The sequence below is a fragment of the Oncorhynchus tshawytscha genome, linkage group LG26 (genome assembly GCF_018296145.1).
Source record: "Oncorhynchus tshawytscha isolate Ot180627B linkage group LG26, Otsh_v2.0, whole genome shotgun sequence".
Lineage (NCBI taxonomy): Eukaryota > Metazoa > Chordata > Actinopteri > Salmoniformes > Salmonidae > Oncorhynchus > Oncorhynchus tshawytscha.
In genome coordinates this window covers 31,025,840-31,047,505 of record NC_056454.1, presented here as the reverse complement: position 1 = coordinate 31,047,505, position 21,666 = coordinate 31,025,840, and the positions used below count along the sequence as shown (strand labels likewise).

The following is a 21,666-nucleotide window of genomic DNA, read 5'->3' as shown; positions in this document are numbered from 1 at the left end:
ACGACTGCCGACGAGACATCAAGCATGCAAAAGGACAATATAGAAGGAAGGTGGAATCCTATTATACCGGCTTCAAAACTCGTCGTATGTGGCAGGGCTTGCAGACGATAACGAATGACAAATGGAAACCCAGCTGTGCGATGCCAAGTGAATCAGAACTCCCAAACGAGCTAAATGCCTTACAGTTAGGTATTACAGTTGAAGTCGGAAGTTTACATACACCTTAGCCAACTACATTTAAACTCAGTTTTTCACAATTCCTGACATTTAATCCTAGTAAAAATTCCCTGTCTTAGGTCAGTTAGGATCACCACTTTATTTTAAGAATGTGAAATGTCACAATAATAGTAGAGAGAATGATTTATTATTTCAGCTTTTATTTATTTTATCACATTCCCAGTGAGTCAGAAGTTTACATACACTCAATTAGTATTGGGTAGCATTGCCTTTAAATTGTTTAACTTGGGTCAAACGTTTTGTGTAGCCTTCCACAAGAAGTTGAGTGAATTTTGGCCCATTCCTCCTGACAGAGCTGGTGTAACTGAGTCAGGTATGTAGGCCTCCTTGCTCGCACACGCTTTTTCAATTCTTCCCACAAATTTTCTATAGGATAGAGGTCAGGGCTTTGTGATGGCCACTCCAATACCTTGACTTTGTTGTCCTTAAGCCATTTTGCCATAACTTTGGAAGTATGCTTGGGGTCATTGTCCATTTGGAAGACCCATTTGCGACCAAGCTTTAACTTCCTGATTGATGTCTTGAGATGTTGCTTCAATATATCCACATAATTTTCCATCCTCATGATGCCATCTACTTTGTGAAGTGCACCAGTCCCTCCTGCAGCAAAGCACCCCCTTAGCATTTTGCTGCCACCCCCGTGCTTAACGGTTGGGATGGAGTTCTTCGGCTTGCAAGCCTCCCCCTTTATCTTCCAAACATAACGATAGTCATTATGGCCAAACAGTTCTATTTTTGTTTAATCAGACCAGAGGACATTTCTCCAAAAAGTAACATATTTGTCCCCATGTGCAGATGCAAACCGTAGTCTGGCTTTTTTTATGGCGGTTTTGGAGCAGTGGCTTCTTCCTTGCTGAGCGGCCTTTCAGGTTATGTCAATATAAGACTCGTTTTTACTGTGGATATAGATACTTTGTACCTGTTTCCTCCAGAATCTTCACAAGGTCCTTTGCTGTTGTTCTGGGATTGATTTGCACTTTTCGCACTAAAGTACATTCATCTCTAGGCGACAGAATGTGTCTCCTTCCTGAGCGGTATGACAGCTGCGTGGTCCCATGGTGTTTAAACTTGTGTACTATTGTTTGTACAGATGAACATGGTACCTTCAGGCGTTTGGAAATTGCTACCAAGGATGAACCAGACTTGTGGAGGTCTACAATTTTTGGGGGCTGATTTCTTTTGATTTTCCCATGATGTTAAGCAAAGAGACACTGAGTAGGCCTTGAAATACATCCACAACTACGGCTCCAACTGACTCAAATGATGTCAATTAACCTATCAGAAGCTTCTAAAGCCATGACATCATTTTCTGGAATTTTCCATGCAGTTTAAAGGCACAGTCAACTTAGTGTATGTAAACTTCTGACACACTGGAATTGTGATACAGTGAATTATAAGTGAAATAATCTGTATGTCAACAATTGTTGGAAAGTAGATGTCCTAACTGACTTGCCAAAACTATAGTTTGTTAAAACCTCTCTGGGATATGTGGGATGGTAGCATCCCACCTCGCCAACAGCCAGTGAAATTGCAGGGCGCCAAATTCAAAACAACAGAAATCTCATAATTAAAATTCCTCAAACATACAAGTATTATACAACATTTTAAAGATAAACTTCTTGTTAATCCAGCCACTGTGTCTGAGTTCAAAAAGGCTTTACGGCAAAAGCACACCTTGCGATTTCCGGTGAAAGTGCAGAGAGCCACATCAAATTACAGAAATGCTCATCATAAACATACAAGTGTTAAACACACAATTAAAGATAAATTCTCCTTAAAGGAGCCGCTGTGTCAGATTACAAAAAAGTTTTATTGTAAAAGCACACCTTGCAATTATGTTAGGTCAGCGCCTAGCCACAGAGAAACATTCAACCATTTTCCAAAGAAGGAGAGGTGTTAAAAAGACAGAAATAGCGTTACAATTAATCACTAACCTTTGATGATCTTCACCGGATAGCACTCCCAGGACTCCATGTTAAACAATAAATGTGTGTTTTGTTTGATAAAGTTCATCTTTATGTCCAAAAACCTAATTTGAAATTGGTGCGTTATGTTCAGAAAGGAATAGTCTCAAACAAACATCCGGTGAAAGTGCAGAGAGCCACATCAAATTACAGAAATACTCATCATAAACATACAAGTGTTAAACACACAATTAAAGATAAACTTCTCCTTAATGCAACTGCTGTGTCAGATTTCAAAAAAGTTTTATTGTGAAAGCACACCATGCAATTATGTTAGGTCAGCGCCAAGCCACAGAAAAACACATGGCCATGTTTCAACCAAGGAGAGGTGTCACAAAACTCAGAAATAGCGTTATACATTTTAATTTACCTTTGATGTTCTTCATCGGGAATGCACTCCCAGGAATTCCAGTTCCACAATAAATGTTTGTTTTGGTTGATAAAGTCCATAATTTATGTCCAAATACCTCCTTTTTGTTCCCATGCTTAGTTCACAAATCCAAATTCACAAGGCGCGGGCACTTAGTCCAGACGAAAAGTCAAAACAGTTACATTACAGTTCATAGAAACATGTCAAACGATGTAATAATCAATCTTTAGGATGTTTTTATCATAAATCTTCAATAATATTCAAACCAGACAATTCCTTTGTCTTTAGAAATGAAAAGGAACGGAGGTCGCACACGTGACTTAGCTCATGGCATTCTGCCAGACCCCTGATTCAAACAGCTCTTATTCGCTCCCCGTTCACAGTAGAAGCCTGAAACAAAGTTCTAAAGACTGTTGACATCTAGTGGAAGCCTTAGCAAGTGAAATATGACCCCATACACACTGTATATTGCATAGGCAATCACTTGAAAAACTTCAAACCTCAGATTTCCCACTACCTGGTTGGATTTTTTCTCAGGTTCTCGCCTGCCATATGAGTTCTGTTACACTCTCAGACATCATTCAAACAGTTTTAGAGACTTCAGAGTGTTTTCTATCCAAATCTACTATTTATATACCTGAGTAGCAGGCAGTTTACTCTGGGCACCTTATTCATCCAAGATACTCAATACAGCCCCCCAGTCCGAAAGAAGTTTAACAAGAAATTTGTGGAGTGGTTGAAAAATGAGTTTTAATGACTCCAGCCTAAGTGTATGTAAACTTCTGACTTCAACTGTGCATCCTGTTTGCAACAAGGCACTAAAGTAATACTACAAAAAATCTGGCAAAGCAATTAACTTTTTGTCCTGAATACAAATCCAATACAACATATGAAATCAAATCAAATCAAATGTATTTATATAGCCCTTCTTACATCAGCTGATATATCAAAGTGCTGTACAGAAACCCAGCCTAAAACCACAAACAGCAAGCAATGCAGGTGTACAAGCACAGTGGCTAGGAAAACTCCCTAGAAAGGCCAAAACCTAGGAAGAAACCTAGAGAGGATCCAGGCTATGAGGGGTGGCCAGTCCTCTTCTGGCTGTGCCAGGTGGAGATTATAACAGAACATGGCCAAGATGTTCAAATGTTTATAAATGACCAGCATGGTCAAATAATAGTAATCACAGTGAACAGGTCAGGGTTCCATAGCCACAGGCAGAACAGTTGAAACTGGAGCAGCAGCACAGCCAGGTGGACTGGGGACAACAAGGAGTTATCATGTCAGGTAGTCCTGAGGCATGGTCCTAGGGCTCAGGTTCTCTGAGAGAGAGAGAGAGAGAGAGAGAGAGAGAGAGAGAGAGAGAGAGAGAGAGAAAGAGAGAATTAGAGAGAGCATACTTAAATTCACACAGGACAACGGATCAGACAGGAGAAATACTCCAAGAATATAACAGACTGACCCTAGCCCCCCGACACATAAAACTACTGCAGCTTAAATACTGGAGGCTGAGACAGGAGGGGTCAGGAGACACTGTGGCCCCATCCGACGATACCCCTTGACAGGGCCAAACAGGCAGGATGTAACCCCACCCAATTTGAAAAAGCACAGCCCCCACACCACTAGAGGGATAATTTCAACCACCAACTTACCATCCTAAGACAAGGCCGAGTATAGCCCACAAAGAACTCCGCCACGGCACAACCCAAGGGGGGCGCCAACCCAGACAGGAAGATCACGTCAGTGACTCAACCCACTCAAGTGACGCACCCCTCCTAGGGACGGCACGGAAGAGCACCAGTAAGCCAGTGACTCAGCCCCTGTAATAGGGTTAGAGGCAGAGAATCCCAGTGGCGAGAGGGGAACCGGCCAGGCAGAGACAGCAAGGGTGATTCGTTGTTCCAGAGCCTTTCCGTTCACCTTCACACTCCTGGACCAGACTACACTCAATCATATGACCTACTGAATAGATGAGTCTTCAGTAAAGACTTAAAGGTTGAGACCTAGTCCGCGTCTCTCACATGGGTAGGCAGACCATTCCATAACAACGGAGCTCTATAGGAGAAATTCCTGCCTCCAGCTGTTTGCTTAGAAATTCTAGATACAATTAGGAGGCCTGCGTCTTGTGACCGTAGCGTACGTGTAGGTATGTACGGCAGGACCAAATCAGAAAGATAGGTCGGAGCGAGCCCATGTAATGCTTTGTGGGTTAGCAGTAAAACCTTGAAATCACTCCTTGCCTTAACAGGAAGCCAGTGTAGAGAGGCTAGCACTGGAGTAATATGATCACATTTTTGTCTTCTAGTCAAGATTCTAGCAGCCGTGTTTAGCACTAACTGAAGTTTATTTCGTGTTTTATCTGGGTACCCGGAAAGTAGAGTATTTCAGTAGCCTAACCTAGAAGTGACAAAAGCATGGATTAATTTTTCTCCATAATTTTTGGACAGAAAGTTTCTGATTTTTGCAATGTTACGTAGATGGAAAAAAGCTGTCTTTGAAACAGTCTTGATATGTTCGTCAAAAGAGAGATCAGGGTCCAGAGTAACGCCGAGAGTTTTATTTATCCTTCACAGTTTTATTTGAGACGACTGTACAACATCAAGATTAATTGTCAGATTCAACAGAAGATCTCTTTGTTTCTTGGGACCTAGAACAAGCATCTCTGTTTTGTTTAAAAGTAGAAAGTTTTCAGCCATCCACTTCCTTATGTCTGAAACACAGGCTTCTAGCGAGGGGAATTTTGGGGCTTCACCATGTTTCATTGAAGTGTACAGCTGTGTGTCATCCGAATAGCAGTGAAAGTTAACATTATGTTTTCGAATGACATCCCCAAGAGGTAAAATATATAGTGAAAACAATAGTGGTCCTCAAACGGAACCTTGGGGAACACCGAAATTTACAGTTGATTTGTCAGAGGACAAACCATGCACAGAGACAAACTGATATCTTTCTGACAGATAAGATCTAAACCAGATCTAAAGATCTAAACATTACTGAGTGCCACTCTCCTTTTTTCAAGCATGGTGGTGGCTGCATCATGGTATCGGCATGCTTGTATTTGTTATGGACTGGGGAGTTTTTCAGGATAGAAAGGGAAAGGAATGGAGCTAAGCACAGGCAAAATCCTAGATGAAAACCTGGTTAAGTTGGCTTTCCACAAGACACTGGGAGATGAATTCACTATTGAATTATTAGATGAATTAATCTAACTGCACTGTCCGATTTACACTAGCCATTACAGCGAAAGTATGCCATGCAATTGTTTGACGACGGTGCCCCACATCAAATATTTTTCCACCGGCACAGTTTCCATAAATTCACAAATAGCGATTAAATATTCACTTACTTTTTGAAAATCTTCCTCTGATTTGTCATCCACAAGGTCCCAGCTATAACATTAAGTTTCGTTCTGTTAGATAAAATCCTTCTTTATATCCCAAAAAGTCAGTTTAGTTGGCGCCATCGATTTGAGTAATCCACTCGTTCAAGATGCAGAGTAAGGAATCTGGAAATCTACCACTAAACTTTCCTAAAACAAGTCAAAACACATTTCTATTGACTCCTCAGACTCCTTCTATTGACCCCTAAAATGTAAACAGATGATAATATTTCATACGGAAAGAAGTATGTTCAATAGGAAACCGATATTAGAAAGTGCGTCGATCTTCATCGCGCACCCAAACACGAATTTCCAACAGTTTGTCCCAGTCCTAAAACTCATATTTCTTAGTCGTTTTGGAAAAAACAAGCCTGATATCTTTAACATAAACTGCTGACACCCTGTGGAAATCATAGGAATTGCATCCTGGGAGCTAGATTTCATTATTTCCTTATACTTCCCATTGTAAGAGCATGGGCTTTCTCAAACAAAAATTCTGGTTGGTTTTTCTTTGGATTTTCTCCTACCATATCTGTTGTGTTATAGTCTCCTCCATTATTTTAACATTTCTACAAACTTCAAAATGTTTTATTTCAAGTGGTACCAATTCTATGCATGTCTTGGCTTCAGGGCCTGAGCAACAGGCAGTTTACTTTGGGCACGTCAGTCAGGCGGGAATTGAGAAAAAACGACCCTAGCCTTCTGAAGTTAAACCATTTAAAAGCAATGCTACCAAATACTAATTGAGTGTATGTAAACTTCTGACCCACTGGGAATGTGACAAAAGAAATAAAAGCTGAAATAAATCATTCTCTCTACTATTATTCTGATATTTCATATTCTTAAAATAAAGTGGTGAGCCTAACTGACCTAAAACAGGGAGTTTTTACTAGGATTAAATGTCAGGAATTGTGAAAAACTGAGTTTAAATGTATTTGGCTAAGGTGTATGTAAACTTCAGACTTCAACTGTATGTTTTGGAATATTTTGTATTGTGTACAGGCTTCCTTCTTTTCACTCAGTCAATTAGGTTAGTATTGTGGAGAAACGACAATGTTGTTGATCAATCCTCAGTTTTCTCCTATCACAGCCATTTACTCTGTGACTTAGTTTTAGTCACCACTGGCCTCATTTTAATTTAATTTTTATTATTATTATTGTGTTTACCTTTATTTAACTAGGCAAGTCAGTTAAGAACAAATTCTTATTTTCAATGACAGCCTATGAACAGTGGGTTAACTGCCTGTTCAGGGGCAGAAAGACAGATTTGTACCTTGTCAGCTCGGGGATTTGAACTGGTGAAATCCCTGAGCAGTTTCACAGTTAGGAAGGAGACCTTTATCTTTGGTGACTGGGTGTATTAGGTGTATTTATACACCTTTCAAAGTGTAATTAATAACTTCACCATGTTCAAAGGGATATTCAATGTCTCCTTTTTAAATGTTTACCCATCCACCAAAAGGTGCCCTTCTTTGCGAGGCATTGGTCTTTGTGATTGAATCTGTGTTTGAAATTCACTGCTCGACTGAGGGATCTTACAGATAATTATATGTGTGGGGAGATGAGGTAGTCCTTTAAAAAAATTTACCCCACCCCTTCCATTGCCTCCAAACAATGTTGCAGTCAAGAAAAAACCTTACTTTCATTCCCAGCCAAAGGGGGGTGGAATACTCAGTAGGGTCTCTGCTCTACTAACCAAATATTTTGTTTTTGACGGGAACTGTATCGCACGACCTGTGGCATGTCTTTTTACTCGGCCCCCTGCTCCAATGCAATAGAGAGCAATAGTTATGTTATCTTTTTGTAGGCACTAACTGGTTCGTTGTTTTTGTAGGGTTTTTGGATAAACGCAGAAAATAAGGTCTGTGGTAAACAAGGGCATAGGAGATCTTATACGTTTTGTTATATGAGAAAATCTCATCAGATAACATCACTTTTTGTGAAATTTGAAGAATTTATGTAATTTAAAAAAACACATAAAGGCTTTATTTTTCATAAAGTTCACGTTAACAAACCGTATAAGATCTCCTCAACCTAAAATAACCTCAGAGTTTATACTCGCCATTTATTCCAAAACTCTATTATTTTTCCATTCATTTTCCTAATAGGAATGGCTGAATGAACCAGAGGTAACACATTTCTGTTTTTTAGGACTACAAGCTGGGTCCTTGCTATCAGAGCTCCTTGGAACCCGACCCCATTTAAGTTGAAATGTAAAATGGTTACATAAGGGTTAAGGTTCGGGTATGGGTTAAGTCTTGGGTTAGCGTTTAGGGTAGGAACGTCCCAAGCCCAAGGATATGTGATAGCACTAACCCTAAAAAAAAAACTTACTACTTGTCTCAAGCTAAAGTGTAAAGGTCAAGTTTATATTTCTATGGCCCCTGTTTTCTATGCCTCTGATATAAAAACATAAAGAAGATTAAGTAGTAGATGTGTTTATTTAAAAAAAAGAAGAAGATTTGTATGTTAAATGCAGAGGGCTTGTCACCTCTGAGTTGTCATGGAGATAATTTCCGCTCGCAATTTGCCGCCCAGCAGGGCATTCTGGGATTACGGGGTCCCCCAAACTGTCATGGCGTCCTAGGAAGATGGCGACTGCCATACAACAGGCTTTCCTGGAGTATCTAATAATTTAAATTCAAGGCATTGGCGACATAGCTAGGTAAGAAAACGGTGTAAATGTGTGTTATACAACAACTATCGATTGTCTATAGATAGATTTTTTTTTTCAGATGAATCAAGACAAATAATCTATAGACGGCTAGCAATCTGGCTAACGTTTGTCGAGTGAGGCCGGGTGCTGATTACGGCGTGTCTTTGTTAGCTAACCTGAAGTGGCTAGCCAGATTGCATTTTAATTTTCACACAATTATTAAAAGTAGTTAAGCTAAAGCTAGCTAACTTGTTGTTGGACCCTCGTTGATAACTAGAAAGCATTAGCGAGCTACGCTAGCTATATGAAGTTAACTTGATAGCACTAGCGAGCTGACGTTACTTAACTACTTTGGTTGCTATGTAGTTAGCTAAGCTAAATCGTAGCTAGTGATCTGCCTGGTTAACTATCAAGTGTTAATGCCAGTTGAGATGGGCGATTACAAAACGGTTGCCTGGCTCTGTAAGTGGGTCATTGGTTATGTAATGCTGCAGCAGAGAGTGGGTTTTTATTTTTGTTGTGTACCTATACTTAATGTAACCCTGTGGACACTCATAGCAGTTTTTTTTTAACGGTAACATTAGTATTTCATGTAATTAATCTGTATTGTCTTGACATTCGGGAAACAAACTGTTGAGTGCCCTGGAGTAACTGCTTTGTTTTTCCCAATAGTGACAGAGGGCCAAGAGAACGGTGGACTGACTGCCAGGGGCCAGCGATTTTTAGGCCATCAATCACCCCCACAGAGCTGATAAAATGGAGTGTGCAGTTGACACACAGCCAGGTTTGTTATCAAGATTTGCAGAAATATCCCTGTAATGTGAGGGATAGTTATTCTCACGTAGATGGTTATACCTAAATTTGGGAAATTCATGGACTGAGAAATTTTCAGCTGACCTTTACTAGGCGATACTTAATTAATTATCATTTGGAAGGTACCAGTGAATTATAAAATGATGTTTGTGGTTGCTGGTGGAACTCTGAAAAACAAGGAAATATTCAGAAAGATATTAAGAAGATATCCTCTTTCTGTGGAGTCAATATTTTTCTGAGTATTCTTGACAATTAGCATACTTCCAAATTGAGAATTAAGGAAGTATGCACAAGTAAAGGTTTGTTGGAGGTTTCTTTACCATCCTTTCAATAGACCATCGGCTCAACCTCAAACATAAACTAGCTATGATGCTGGAAGTTCATGCTGGATTGGCTAGATCATGATATGCCAATGACACACACACCAGAGATTGCCTTGCCTCTGCCTGGCCACCATTTCATTAGAAATTGCTTTCGCACGTTGTCCATGTGAACTCCCCATATTCCGAATCTAGCATAACAAAGAAATGTGATTGGTTAATCTGTGACTAAAGAATGTGGTTGGCTAATCTTTAAATGAGGAATGTAATTGATTAATCTGTGCAGGCGGGGACGAGGCTGCAGAGCAAGAACACACTCTGGAGGAAACATCTGCAAAGGAAGGAAGTGAGACGCCGCAGAAGAAGAACAAGAAGCACAAAAAACACAAGAGCAAGAAGAAGAAGAAGAAACGTGGCAAGGGAGAGCGAGAGACGAGCTCAGAGTCGGCCCCAGAGTCCGACGTAGAAAAGCCGCCAGTCAGAACCAGGGCAGGGTGAGGCTCCTCCCATTAGAACCAGAACTTGGTTTGACTCATCCCATGAGAACCATAACTCTGCTAGATTCTGCCCATTACAACCAGACCAGTGCTGCGTTCAGTTTGCGTGAACATTTGCTACTTTGCGGAAAGGCTTGTACTGAACGACACATTTCCCCAAAAACTTGTATGTTCTTGAACAGGCTCTGTGATACGTTTGCTCCATTTGGTGGGTGTGCCGGGGTGTGGCTTGGAGCAATGATTTATGTATTTAAAGGGAAAGGTGAATTTTGAAGCTACAACCCAGCCCATCCCTGTTTTTTAACTGACTTCAGTACAGCATCGTTTCTGTTCAATTAAACGTTCTATTACGTTTTTATGTACTGAATGCAGGCAAGTGCTAGGCAGAACAGGGTGTTGCCTGGTCACCTCTAGATGGTTTCCACACTGGAATTTAGGAGGTAAAGCAGCAGAAATGTAAATCCAACAGGCTCTTGTTTGTTTGGCTCTAAACCATTGGGACAATTATGATTATAGTATTCATTATATTTGCGGCTATAATCAATATATTTTCTGTTTTTAGCTTGAGGAGTGCTGGCCCAGTGGCCTCCGATACAGGAGTAGACACGAAAGAGGAGGCAACAAAGGACTTGATCACAGGTAAGGAGTTTGGACCAGGTGTCGGAAACAAACCGATGCAAAGTGATTTTAAAAAAAACTGATTCTTGTGTACCTGTCCACACAGCTATACCTGAGGTAGAAGGTGACGCTAAAGCCAGAAAACACAAAAGACATGCTGGGAAAAAGAAGAGAAAAAGGAGGAGAAAAGGGGAAGAAAAGCAGGAGAAGAACTCTTCTTCACACTCCCTATCAGAGAGCGAATCTATGTCAGGAACAGATTCTGAGTCTGAGGGGAAGCCAGCTGGCATGGTAGTGCAGGCTGTTCCCATGCAGTCTAAGGCCAGGCAAGAGGAGCGAGTTCCCTCCCTATGCATCACTTTGGCCCAAAAAGAGGAATCTCTGAAAGTGATGTGTCAACCCTCAGATAATGAGTCTGCGGATGCAGGAGGAAAGACTGAAGAGAAGGTTTCCCCTGCTAACAGGGAGAACCAAACCATCTCTGTCACAAAACCGGAAGATCCACGGAGCGACAGGAGCTTCAGCCACACCCAGGAGCTTCCTGACATCATCCCCAAGCAGGATGGCCAGAAGGAGGAAACCAAACCAGAGCAGAGGTCAAAGGTGAAGAACCAGGCTCCCTCCAGGTCAAGGTCAGGGTCGCTGACAGACACTAAGATGGCTAGATCAAGTCTTAGTCGTTCGCCAAGCCCTAAGCGGTCCAGATCAAGTCGCAGTCGTTCACGAAGCCCCGCGGGATTGTCTAGTCAGCCTGTGTCTGGCAGGGGCAGGTCTCGATCTGGCTCAAAAAGCATGACTCCCAAGAGGAAGCAGTCCAAGTCCCCCAAAAGGACAAGACGCAAGTCCCCATCTCTGTCCCCCAGGACAAGACGCAAGTCCCCATCTCTGTCCCCCAGGACAAGACGCAAGTCCCCATCTCTGTCCCCCAGGACAAGACGCAAGTCCCCATCTCTGTCCCCCAGGACAGGACGCAAGTCCCCATCTCTGTCCCCCAGGACAGGACGCAAGTCCCCATCTCTGTCCCCCAGGACAGGACGCAAGTCCCCATCTCTGTCCCCCAGGAGAGGACGCAAGTCCCCATCTCTGTCCCCCAGGAGAGGACGCAAGTCCCCATCTCTGTCCCCCAGGAGAGGACGCAAGTCCCCATCTCTGTCCCCCAGGAGAGGACGCAAGTCCCCATCTCTGTCCCCCAGGAAAGGACGCATGTCTCCAAAGAGGGGACGCAAGTCCCCTTCTCTGTCCCCTAAGAGACGACGTATGTCTCCTCTGTCACCCTGGAGAGGACGCAAGTCTCCTTCTCTGTCCCCTAGACGAGGGCGCAAGTTGTCTCCTCTGTCCCCTAGACGAGGGCGCAAGTTGTCTCCTCTGTCCCCTAGACGGGGCGCAAGTTGTCTCCTCTGTCCCCTAGACGAGGGCGCAAGTTGTCTCCTCTGTCCCCTAGACGAGGGCGCAAGTTGTCTCCTCTGTCCCCTAGACGAGGGCGCAAGTTGTCTCCTCTGTCCCCTAGACGAGGGCGCAAGATGTCTCCTCTGTCCCCTAGACGAGGGCGCAAGTTGTCTCCTCTGTCCCCTAGACGAGGGCGCAAGTTGTCTCCTCTGTCCCCTAGACGAGGGCGCAAGTTGTCCCCTTCTCTGTCCCCTAGACGAGGGCGCAAGTTGTCCCCTTCTCTGTCCCCTAGGAGAGGGCGCAAGTTGTCCCCTTCTCTGTCCCCTAGGAGAGGGCGAAAGTCCTCTCCTTTGTCCCCTAGAAGAGGACGCAAGTCTCTGTCTAAATCCCCTAGGAGAGGACGCAAACTGTCTCCATCTCCCAGACGAGGGCGGCGGTCTGAGTCCAGGTCACATGGCTGTGTCAGAAGGTCTAGGACCAGAACCCCCCCCCCTCGTCGAGGTAGACGTCCGTGGTCCCGCTCACCTGTGAGGCAGACTCGCCGTTCACGCTCCAGATCTAGACGGCTCCATCGCTCCCGGTCAATGAGGAGAGGACGGCATTCCCAGAGCAGCTCCCCGTCTCGCAGAAAGAGGTCCCCCCCAAGGACACGACGGTCCCGGTCTCCGGTCAGGAGAGGTAGGCGGACTCGTTCCCGCTCCGTCGTGATCCTGAAGAGGAACAGGAAAGGTTCACGGTCCAAATCCCCACGGGGCAAGGACAACAAGTCCCGCTCCCGTAGCCGCAGGATATCCAGGTCACCAGTTAAGAAAATATGTTCTAGATCACCGAAGCGGAGCAGGACAAAGTCCAGATCCCCAGGACGCAGTAAACCATCAACATCACGATCACTATCGCCGCGTAACCAGTCCAAGTCTCATACTCCTAAATCCAAATCCCAGAAAATAAACAAGCATTCAATGTCAAAATCACCCACCAGCGACAAATCCAAGTCTGTCTCAAGCGACAGGCATTCTGAGAGCGTATCCCCAGAACGCTCAAGATCCAGGTCTACTGCCAAGGACCTAAAGTCTCCAAAAATGGCTGACAAGCAAACTGCAGACACGACTGTGAATAATGAAGCGTCTACTAAGTCTGTTGGGGAAGCTGTAGCTGCAGCAGAGCCCTGGAAGCCCCTCGCTTTGGCTGCTGCCTCCAGATCTACCACACAGGGCAAGCCAATGGCTGGGCATGCTGAAGAGAGCACCTCTGAGATTCCATCTGAAGACCATGACTCTGCAGAAGAAGAGCCAAAGGTGGCAAGAAGCCCAACAAGTTCCTCTGAAGAAGAACCGGATGAGCATGCTACGTCCAGGTCTGTTTCACCAGAGACTGTTCCTGCTGATCGCTGCTCCAGGTCCTCACCTTCTAAATCTCCCATTAAGAAGACATTTTCAAAACAACGGCAGTCCTCAACTTCAGCTTCTCCTAGTAGGAAGTCCCGATCACCTGCTGGTAGGAAGATGTCCACCTCTCCCTCATGGAGGTGCTCCCGGTCCAAGTCCATCTCACCCTCTCAGTCCAAGTCTGCCTCCAGAAGGAGACGTTCCAAGTCCCCAGCCAGGAAAAGGAAGTCTGTCTCCCCGCCTACCAGACGGAAGAAGAGGTCTAAGTCCAGAAGTCCGGCCCGGCGCAGGAGATCACGGTCTAAGTCACCGGTACGGCGCAGGAAGTCGCGTTCCAAGTCCAGAGTCAGGACCAAGCGCTCTAAGTCCCGCTCCCCAGCCAGAAGGAAGAGGTCCAAGTCTGCAGACAGGAGCAAACGCTCCAAGTCTCGTTCTCCAGGCCGGAGGAGAAGGTCCCGCTCCGGGTCGCGGCGGCGGCGGCCCGTCATGCGGAATCGCTCGTTTGACCGACGCGACCGATGGAAACGGGAACCAAGCCACTCACCAATCCTCATCCTCCGCAAGCGCCGTTCCACATCTCGAGGCCGCCGCAGTGCCAGCAAGACCCCGCCTCGTCTCACTGAGCTAGGTAAGACTACACCTATATATAATCAGGGTTGGGCGGATTACTTGAAACATGTAATCGGTTAGTGATTAGTTGCATGAAAAATAAAGTAATCGGTAAGGTAATCCTTTGATTACTCAAAATAGTAACAATCGATTTACATTGATTACTTTTGGTTTACTTGATTTTAATATATATATTTTTTTTAACCGATTTTGTTTCAGGATTTTCCAAAATTCAGTATTCTTCCTTTTGTTTTTCTCAGGTTTGTTTTGTAAAAAAGATATAATTATCGAAATTGTATGTTCTAAGTTCACAACAATGCTTAAACCACATCAGGAGACTAGATTTTTATTTATTTATTAATATATTTTAAAAATGTTTAATTGTGGGTGTATAAGCACTTTAATGCAAGTGCGCCAGCCAGAGACCATTGTTTGGTTAGCAGTGTTTCTGTAGAGCTCATGTGATTGTCGAGTTGCGCTAAATAAATGGTAACTCGGTTCTGCCAGGTAGGTATTGGCTACTTTGTTGTTAACACTTAATTGAGAAGGTTTTTGGGAACAGCTTTTAATTTACCAGTAGACTGTCATTAGCATTATCGCTAACGGCTACACAGTGTAGACTACACATGCGAGCACAACACACACAGACAGGCATTCCTGTGCCGTTTCAGACTGTTTCAGGATAATAATTTGTTGTTGGGCAAATAAAATAATTTTCTAATAAGTTCAATACATATTTTATATTGTTGAATTCCATTTTAATGTCTGGATACCGTCCGCATTTACCGCAACGCGGCTTAAATAGGGCCCTAAACACCCAGACATATTTTAAAACTTTACATTTTTATAAAATCTAATATAGCATTTTTTCATTTAGTAACATGATTATTTCCAAATTGGAACTAGTGTGGAAGCATAGCTTAAAAAACCTGTAATTCACATGTTCTAATTTATGTGCAAGAGCATAGTCACAGTACTCCGTGTAAAACGTTTGTTTCAAACGTCTTATAAAGTATTGCCTAAATCAGTGATGGTCATGGATATGTGGTTTGACAACTAGGAAATGATTATTTTATATCAAAATAGGGTGCCAGATTCTTTATTTTTTTTAAATATTATTATTATTTTTTGTCTAAATCTTTTGGGGCAGTAATATCACATGCCTGGTTATTCTTTTAAAGTGTTTTCCTCACCATCTTAAATAAGCATGCCCCATTCAAAAAATGCAGAACTAAGAACAGATATAGCCCTTGGTTCACCCCAGACTTGACTGCCCTTGACCAGCACAAAAACATCCTGTGGCGTTCTGCATTAGCATTGAATAGCCCCTGCGATATGCAACTTTTCAGGGGAGTCAGGAACCAGGAGCCAGTTAGGAAAGCTAAGGCTGGCTTTTTCAAACAGAAATTTGCATCCTGTAGCACTAATTCCAAAAATGTTTTACACTGTAAAGTCCATGGAGAGTAAGAGCACCTCCTCCCAACTGTCCACTTTACTGAGGCTAGGAAACACTGTCACCACTGATAAATCTACGATAATCGATCATTTCAATAAGCATTTTTCTACGGCTGGCCATGCTTTCCACCTGGCTACCTCCACCCCGGCCAACAGCTTTGCACCCCCTGCAGCAATTTGCCCAAGCCCCCCTTGCTTCTCCTTAACCCAAATCCAGACAGCTGATGTTCTGAAAGAGCTGCAAAATCTGGATCCCTAAAAATGAGCTTGGCGAGACAATCTGGACCCTCTCTTTCTAAAATTATCTGCCAAAATTTGTTTCAACCCCTTTCGTATCGTCTGAGATCCCCAAAGATTGGAAAGGTGCCTCGGTCATCCCCCTCTTCAAAGGGGGAGACTCTCTAGACCCAAACTGTTATACACCTACATCCATCCTGCCCTGCCTTTCTAAAATCTTCGAAAGCCAAATTTAACAGATCACCGACCATTTTGAATCCCACCGTACCTTCTCCGCTATGCAATCTGGTTCCGAGCTGGTCATGGGTGTACCTCAGCCACGCTCAAGGTCCAAATAGATATCATAACCGCCATCGATGAAAGACCGTCTGTGCTGGCGTCTTCATCGACCAGGCCAAAGGCTTTCGACTCTGTCAATCACTACGTTCTTATCGGCAGAGTCAATATCCCTGGTTCCTCAAATGACCGCCTTGCCTGTTTCACCAACTACCTCTCAGACCGTTCAGTGTGTCAAATCGGAGGGCCTGTTGTTCCGACCTCTGGCAGTCTCTATGGGGGTGCTACAGGGTTCTATTCTCAGGCTGACTTTTTTCTCTGTATATATCAATGTCGCGCTTGCTGCTGGTGATCCTCTGATCCACCTCTACGCAGACAACAACATTCTGTATACATCTGGCTCTTCAATGCCACAGCACTCCTTCCGTGGCCTCCAACTGCATTTAAATGCTAGTAAAACTGAATGCATGCTCTTCAACCGACTGCTTCCCGCACCTGCCCGTCTAGCGTCACTACTCTGGACGGTTCCGACTTAGAGTATGTGGACATCTACAAATACCTAGGTGTCAGGTTAGACTGTGAACTTTCCTTCCAGACTCACATTAAGCATCTCCAATTCAAAATTAGGTCGAGAATCGGCTTCATATTTCTCAACAAAGCCTCCTTCACTCATGCTGCCAAACATACCTTTGTATAACTGACTATCCTAGCGATGTCATTTACAAAATAGCCTCCAACACTCTACTCAGCAAATTGGGTGGAGTCTCACAGTGCCATCCGTTTTGTCACCAAAGCCCAATATACTACCCACCACTGCGACCCGTATGCTCTCTTTGGCTGGCCCTCGCTACATATTCGTTGCCAAACCCACTGGTTCCAGGTCATCTGTAAGTCTTTGCTAGGTAAAACCCTGCCTTATCTCAGCTCACTGGTCACCATAGCAACACCCACCTGTAGCACGTGCTCCAGCAGGTATATTTCACTGGTCATCCTCAAAACCAACACTGTACCTGTACACAACCCATCTGTAAATAGCCCAACTACCTCATTCCCATATTGTTATTTATCTTGCTCTTGTGCAAGTAGAGATACTGGGGTGCAAATCATCATCTGCACATCTGTCACGCCAGTGTTAATGCTAAATTGTAATTATTTTGCCTATTACTGTGGCCTATTTATTGCCTTACCATCGTAATCTTCTACATTTGCACACACTGTATACAGATTTTTCTATTGTGTTATTGACTACGTTTGTTTATGTGTAACTCTGTTGTTTTTGGCGCACTGCTTTGCTTTATCTTGGCCAGGTCGCAGTTGTATATGAGAACTTGTTCTCAACTGGCCTACCTGGTTAAATAAAGGTGAAATAAAATAATATGCAGTGCCTTAAGAAATGTACACACCTTGACTGTTTCCACATTTTGTTGTTACAGCCTAAATTTAAAATGGATTCAATTTAGATTTTTAGTCACTGCCCTACACACAAATACCACCTCGTGTCAAAGTGGAATTATGTTTTTAGAATTTTTTACTTAAAAAAATAATACAAGTTGAAATGTTTTGAGTCAATAAGTATTCAACCTAAATACGTTCAGGAGGAAAAATGTTGTTCTCTAGTTGCATGGACTCCCTCTGTGTGTAACAGGATTTTTGATTGACTACCTCATATTTTTATCCCACTCATACAATTATCTGTAAGGTCCCTGAGTTGAGCAGTAAATTTCAAACAAAGATTCAACCACAAAGACCACGGAGGTTTTCCAATGCTTCGCAAAGATGTTCATATGGGTTAAATGGACTTTTTACAACCCAGGTGTGAAAAACTCTTAGACTTACCCGGAAAGACTCACAGCTTTAATCTATACCAAAGGTGATTCTAAAATGTATTGACACAGGGGGTTGAATACTTACCTAATAAAGAAATATTAGTGTTTTATTTTTCATACATTTTAGTTTATTTTTTACAAATGTTCAAATTTTCTGTGTATTTTGTGTAGATTGTTGACAAAAATTGACAATGAAATCAATTTTAATCGTACTTTGTATCACAACAAAATGTGGAGCAAGTTGAGTTGTATATCCTTTCTGAAGGCACTATATAACAGTACATTTTATGTATAGGTTTATGCACCCACCTTGAATGTGCTAGAGCAAAAACCAAAACGTGCCCCCAGGGGGGGGGCTCCAGGACCGGGTTTGGGAAACGGGTCCAGATGAGTGTGATTGACCAGTGGGCCAGTTGTAAATGTTTTGGAAGCCTTATCTATTAATTCAATCACAAAAGAAGCTGTCCACCCTTTATGGTCGATCAGTAGAATCTCTGAGAGCATGTGAGAAGTCTTGATGGTGTGCTAAATGACAGCGGTGAATTTTAATCAAATTTTCCTCTTGATATATGACATAATCCCAAAAGTAATCAGCCATATATGCTTTTCAAAATTAATCAGAGTTGCTCAATTACTTCATTTTATCAGATTACGTAATCCCAGTTACATGTAATTCATTACTACCCAACCCTGGGCATATTATCCAATGTACTGTTATTGTTTGTTTAGTACCCTCAGTTTAATGGTGACTGTTCTAGAAACCTTTACAACAGATTAGGTAGTCTGAAATTCCGCTGTTGACAGATGTCTGTTCCCTCCTCTCTCTTTCTTCTCCCCTTTCTCTATTCCCAGACAAAGACCAGCTCCTGGAGATAGCGAAGGCCAATGCAGCAGCCATGTGTGCTAAAGCAGGTGTGCCCATCCCAGAGAGTCTGAGACCCAAGGCCATCCTCCAGCTGCCCCTGCCCAACCCAGCCCCAACTCCCCTGAATCTGCCTCTTCCCCTGCCGTTGCCTCTTAACATGCCCGGCATGGGCATGCCCAATATGCCCAACATGAACATGCACATGCCCAACATGCACATGCCCAACATGCACATGTCCAACATGCCCAACATGCACATGCCCAACATGCACATGCCCAACATGAACATGCCCAACATGAACATGCCCAACATGAACATGCCCAACATGAATATGAGTATGCCCAATATGAATATGCCTAATATGGGCAATATGTCCAATATGGCCATGAGTGCTGCCATGGCCAGTATGACAGCTGCCACCATGACTGCAGCCCTCACCAACATGGCCCAGATGTCAAACATGCCCCAGATGGCCCCCCTCCCCACTATCACCAACAAGCCCCAGATGGCCCCCCTCCCCACCATCACCAACAAGCCCCCTCCTAGCCAGGTTCCCCAAACAACCCTTCCCCCCCTTAACCTGGACCACATAGAGGAGGTGAAGAGGAAGGTGACTCAGCAGGCCAACATATACAGCATCAAGGAGCTCACTGAGGTAAGACTTATAAGAGGCTTCACTTGCAATGTATGTTTTAACAAAGATCTACTTAATGCATTGTCTATGTAGACTCCCCATATGGATTACAGCAAGCATTAAACTTTAGTTCAGACTCCTAGTCTTTGGTTTATGTAGTTGGGTATTTGAGGTTAGAAACAGAAGACTAGACTGTTTTTTGGGGTTCTATTGTACTACTGACTGTTCACATCACAATGATTTGTTTTTGTTTTTAAAATAAATCTGTGTGTATATGTGTTTAGAAATGTAAGATGATAGCGGCAAGTAAAGAGGAGATGGCCATAGCGAAGCCACACGTGTCTGATGACGAAGATGAGGACAGGAAGCCACGCGGCAAGAGCTTCCTCAGTGTAAGAACTCCCATCCTTCATCCTAACATTCATCCAACATTCACACATATTAGATGCATAATGAGCAGAGTGATGACATTTTAACTTAGACTTTTCTCTTTATTCCGCAGTAACTTTTATTTGGGGCGGATCACATGAGGCGAAAGGCTCCCCATGGAAACATCACCGGGCGGACAGAAGTGCGGGTTGTTGTGGTTACAGAGAAGGAACAGTGTCAGATACTGCCAGCCCCTTTTCCCTGGACAATCATTCCCTCCCCCAGCCCCTCCCATCATGCTCTAGTTGTCTGGGTTTCCACATGCTTCCAAAGCCACGGTTGGATTCCAAAGCTACAAAGTAAAAATTGGCTACAAAAATTAGCTTTTTGGTCTTCATTTAGGATTAGGCATAAAGTTAGGAGTATGTTTCAAATCAAATTTGAAGAAGAAATTGTACAAATGCGTGGGGTTTAGCCATAATTATGACTTCGTGGCTATGGAAGCTAGTGACGACCCATTGGACAGATTGGAGTGTACAGTGTGGTTACTCCTAGCTTCTACACATTGGTCAGACAGCTGTCTGGACAATGACTGAAGATAAATGAAAGAAGGAACACACTTTCAAATTTTGTCGACTCTTTCTAATGTTAAACTTTTTGTGTTTAGTTTTTGTGTTAAGTGATTAAATTACCAGCTCACGGTTCCTTTAGTGACATTTTAACCTGTGAGTGAACTGCTAGGACTGCCCTCGGTGCGCGCACCCACAGATGTCATTAATATGATGGTCAGCTGTTTTTGTAGTGATGGGCAGACTGACCAGGTGTCTCCATTGAGAAGACAAACTGATCAGGGCTTTGGAGGATCCACTCTTAATGTTTTGTCACTTCTAGTATTTCTCTGGTGTTTTTCTGTTAAATACCTGATGTAATCTTTAGCTATTTTAATGACTTAAAATACATTTTAGGATTTCCTTGGTCAGTAGGGTATTATTTGGCTGGCTTTGTACATAATGTATTGATGATTATTAAAGGAAACCAGAAAATTACCTTTCTTGTGTTCTTTATGTAGGAGCTATTAAGGTCAGAAGTACTGATGTATATTATTTCATTCTAATCGGAGATTGGTTCAGACCTGGGACACCAGGTGAGACTTCTCTCTGACCTCTTACAGATACATGACTAACTATGACTAACTATGGTCCACTCACACAGACAGCATTGTGAAGAAGGCGCAGCAGCGCCTCTTCAACCTCAGGAGGCTGAAGAAATTCGGCTTGTCACCAAAAGCACTCACAAACTTCTACAGATGCACAATCGAGAGCATCCTGGCGGGCTGTATCACCGCCTGGTACGGCAACTGCTCCGCCCTCAACCGTAAGGCTCTCCAGAGGGTAGTGAGGTCTGCACAACGCATCACTGGGGGCAAACTACCTGCCCTCCAGGACACCTACACCACCCGATGTTACAGGAAGGCCATAAAGATCATCAAGGACATCAACCACCCGAGCCACTGCCTGTTCACCCCGCTATCATCCAGAAGGCGAGGTCAGTACAGGTGCATCAAAGCTGGGACCGAGAGACTGAAAAACAGCTTCTATCTCAAGGCCATCAGACTGTTAAACAGCCACCACTAACATTGAGTGGCTGCTGCCAACACACTGACACTGACTCAACTCCAGCCACTTTAATAATGGGAATTGATGGGAAATGATGTAAATATATCACTAGCCACTTTAAACAATGCTACCTTATATAATGTTTACATACCCT

At 43.4% G+C, this 21,666-nt stretch overlaps 1 protein-coding gene across 1 annotated transcript; it reads left to right on the top strand.

The window, feature by feature from the left end:
- Positions 1-8,471: 8,471 nt before the first annotated feature.
- LOC112226397 (serine/arginine repetitive matrix protein 1-like) lies at positions 8,472-20,942 on the top strand. The gene is made up of 9 exons (XM_042306364.1): positions 8,472-8,615; positions 9,279-9,390; positions 10,026-10,233; positions 10,799-10,875; positions 10,961-12,274; positions 12,367-14,253; positions 18,881-19,548; positions 19,812-19,919; positions 20,030-20,942. The coding sequence occupies exons 2-9, from the start codon at positions 9,363-9,365 to the stop codon at positions 20,030-20,032; spliced, it is 4,293 nt and encodes a 1,430-aa protein (XP_042162298.1). The 5' UTR covers positions 8,472-8,615; positions 9,279-9,362; the 3' UTR covers positions 20,033-20,942.
- Positions 20,943-21,666: the final 724 nt, after the last annotated feature.

What these genes read in the sequence shown, in the direction of transcription:
- LOC112226397 (XM_042306364.1), top strand. Translation starts at nt 9,363, where the DNA reads ATGGAGTGTGCAGTTGACACACAGCCAG. An exon ending in GCCTCGTCTCACTGAGCTAG is followed by an intron (nt 14,254 to 18,880) that starts GTAAGACTACAC and finishes CTCTATTCCCAG; the next exon opens with ACAAAGACCAGCTCCTGGAG. An exon ending in GCATCAAGGAGCTCACTGAG is followed by an intron (nt 19,549 to 19,811) that starts GTAAGACTTATA and finishes ATATGTGTTTAG; the next exon opens with AAATGTAAGATGATAGCGGC.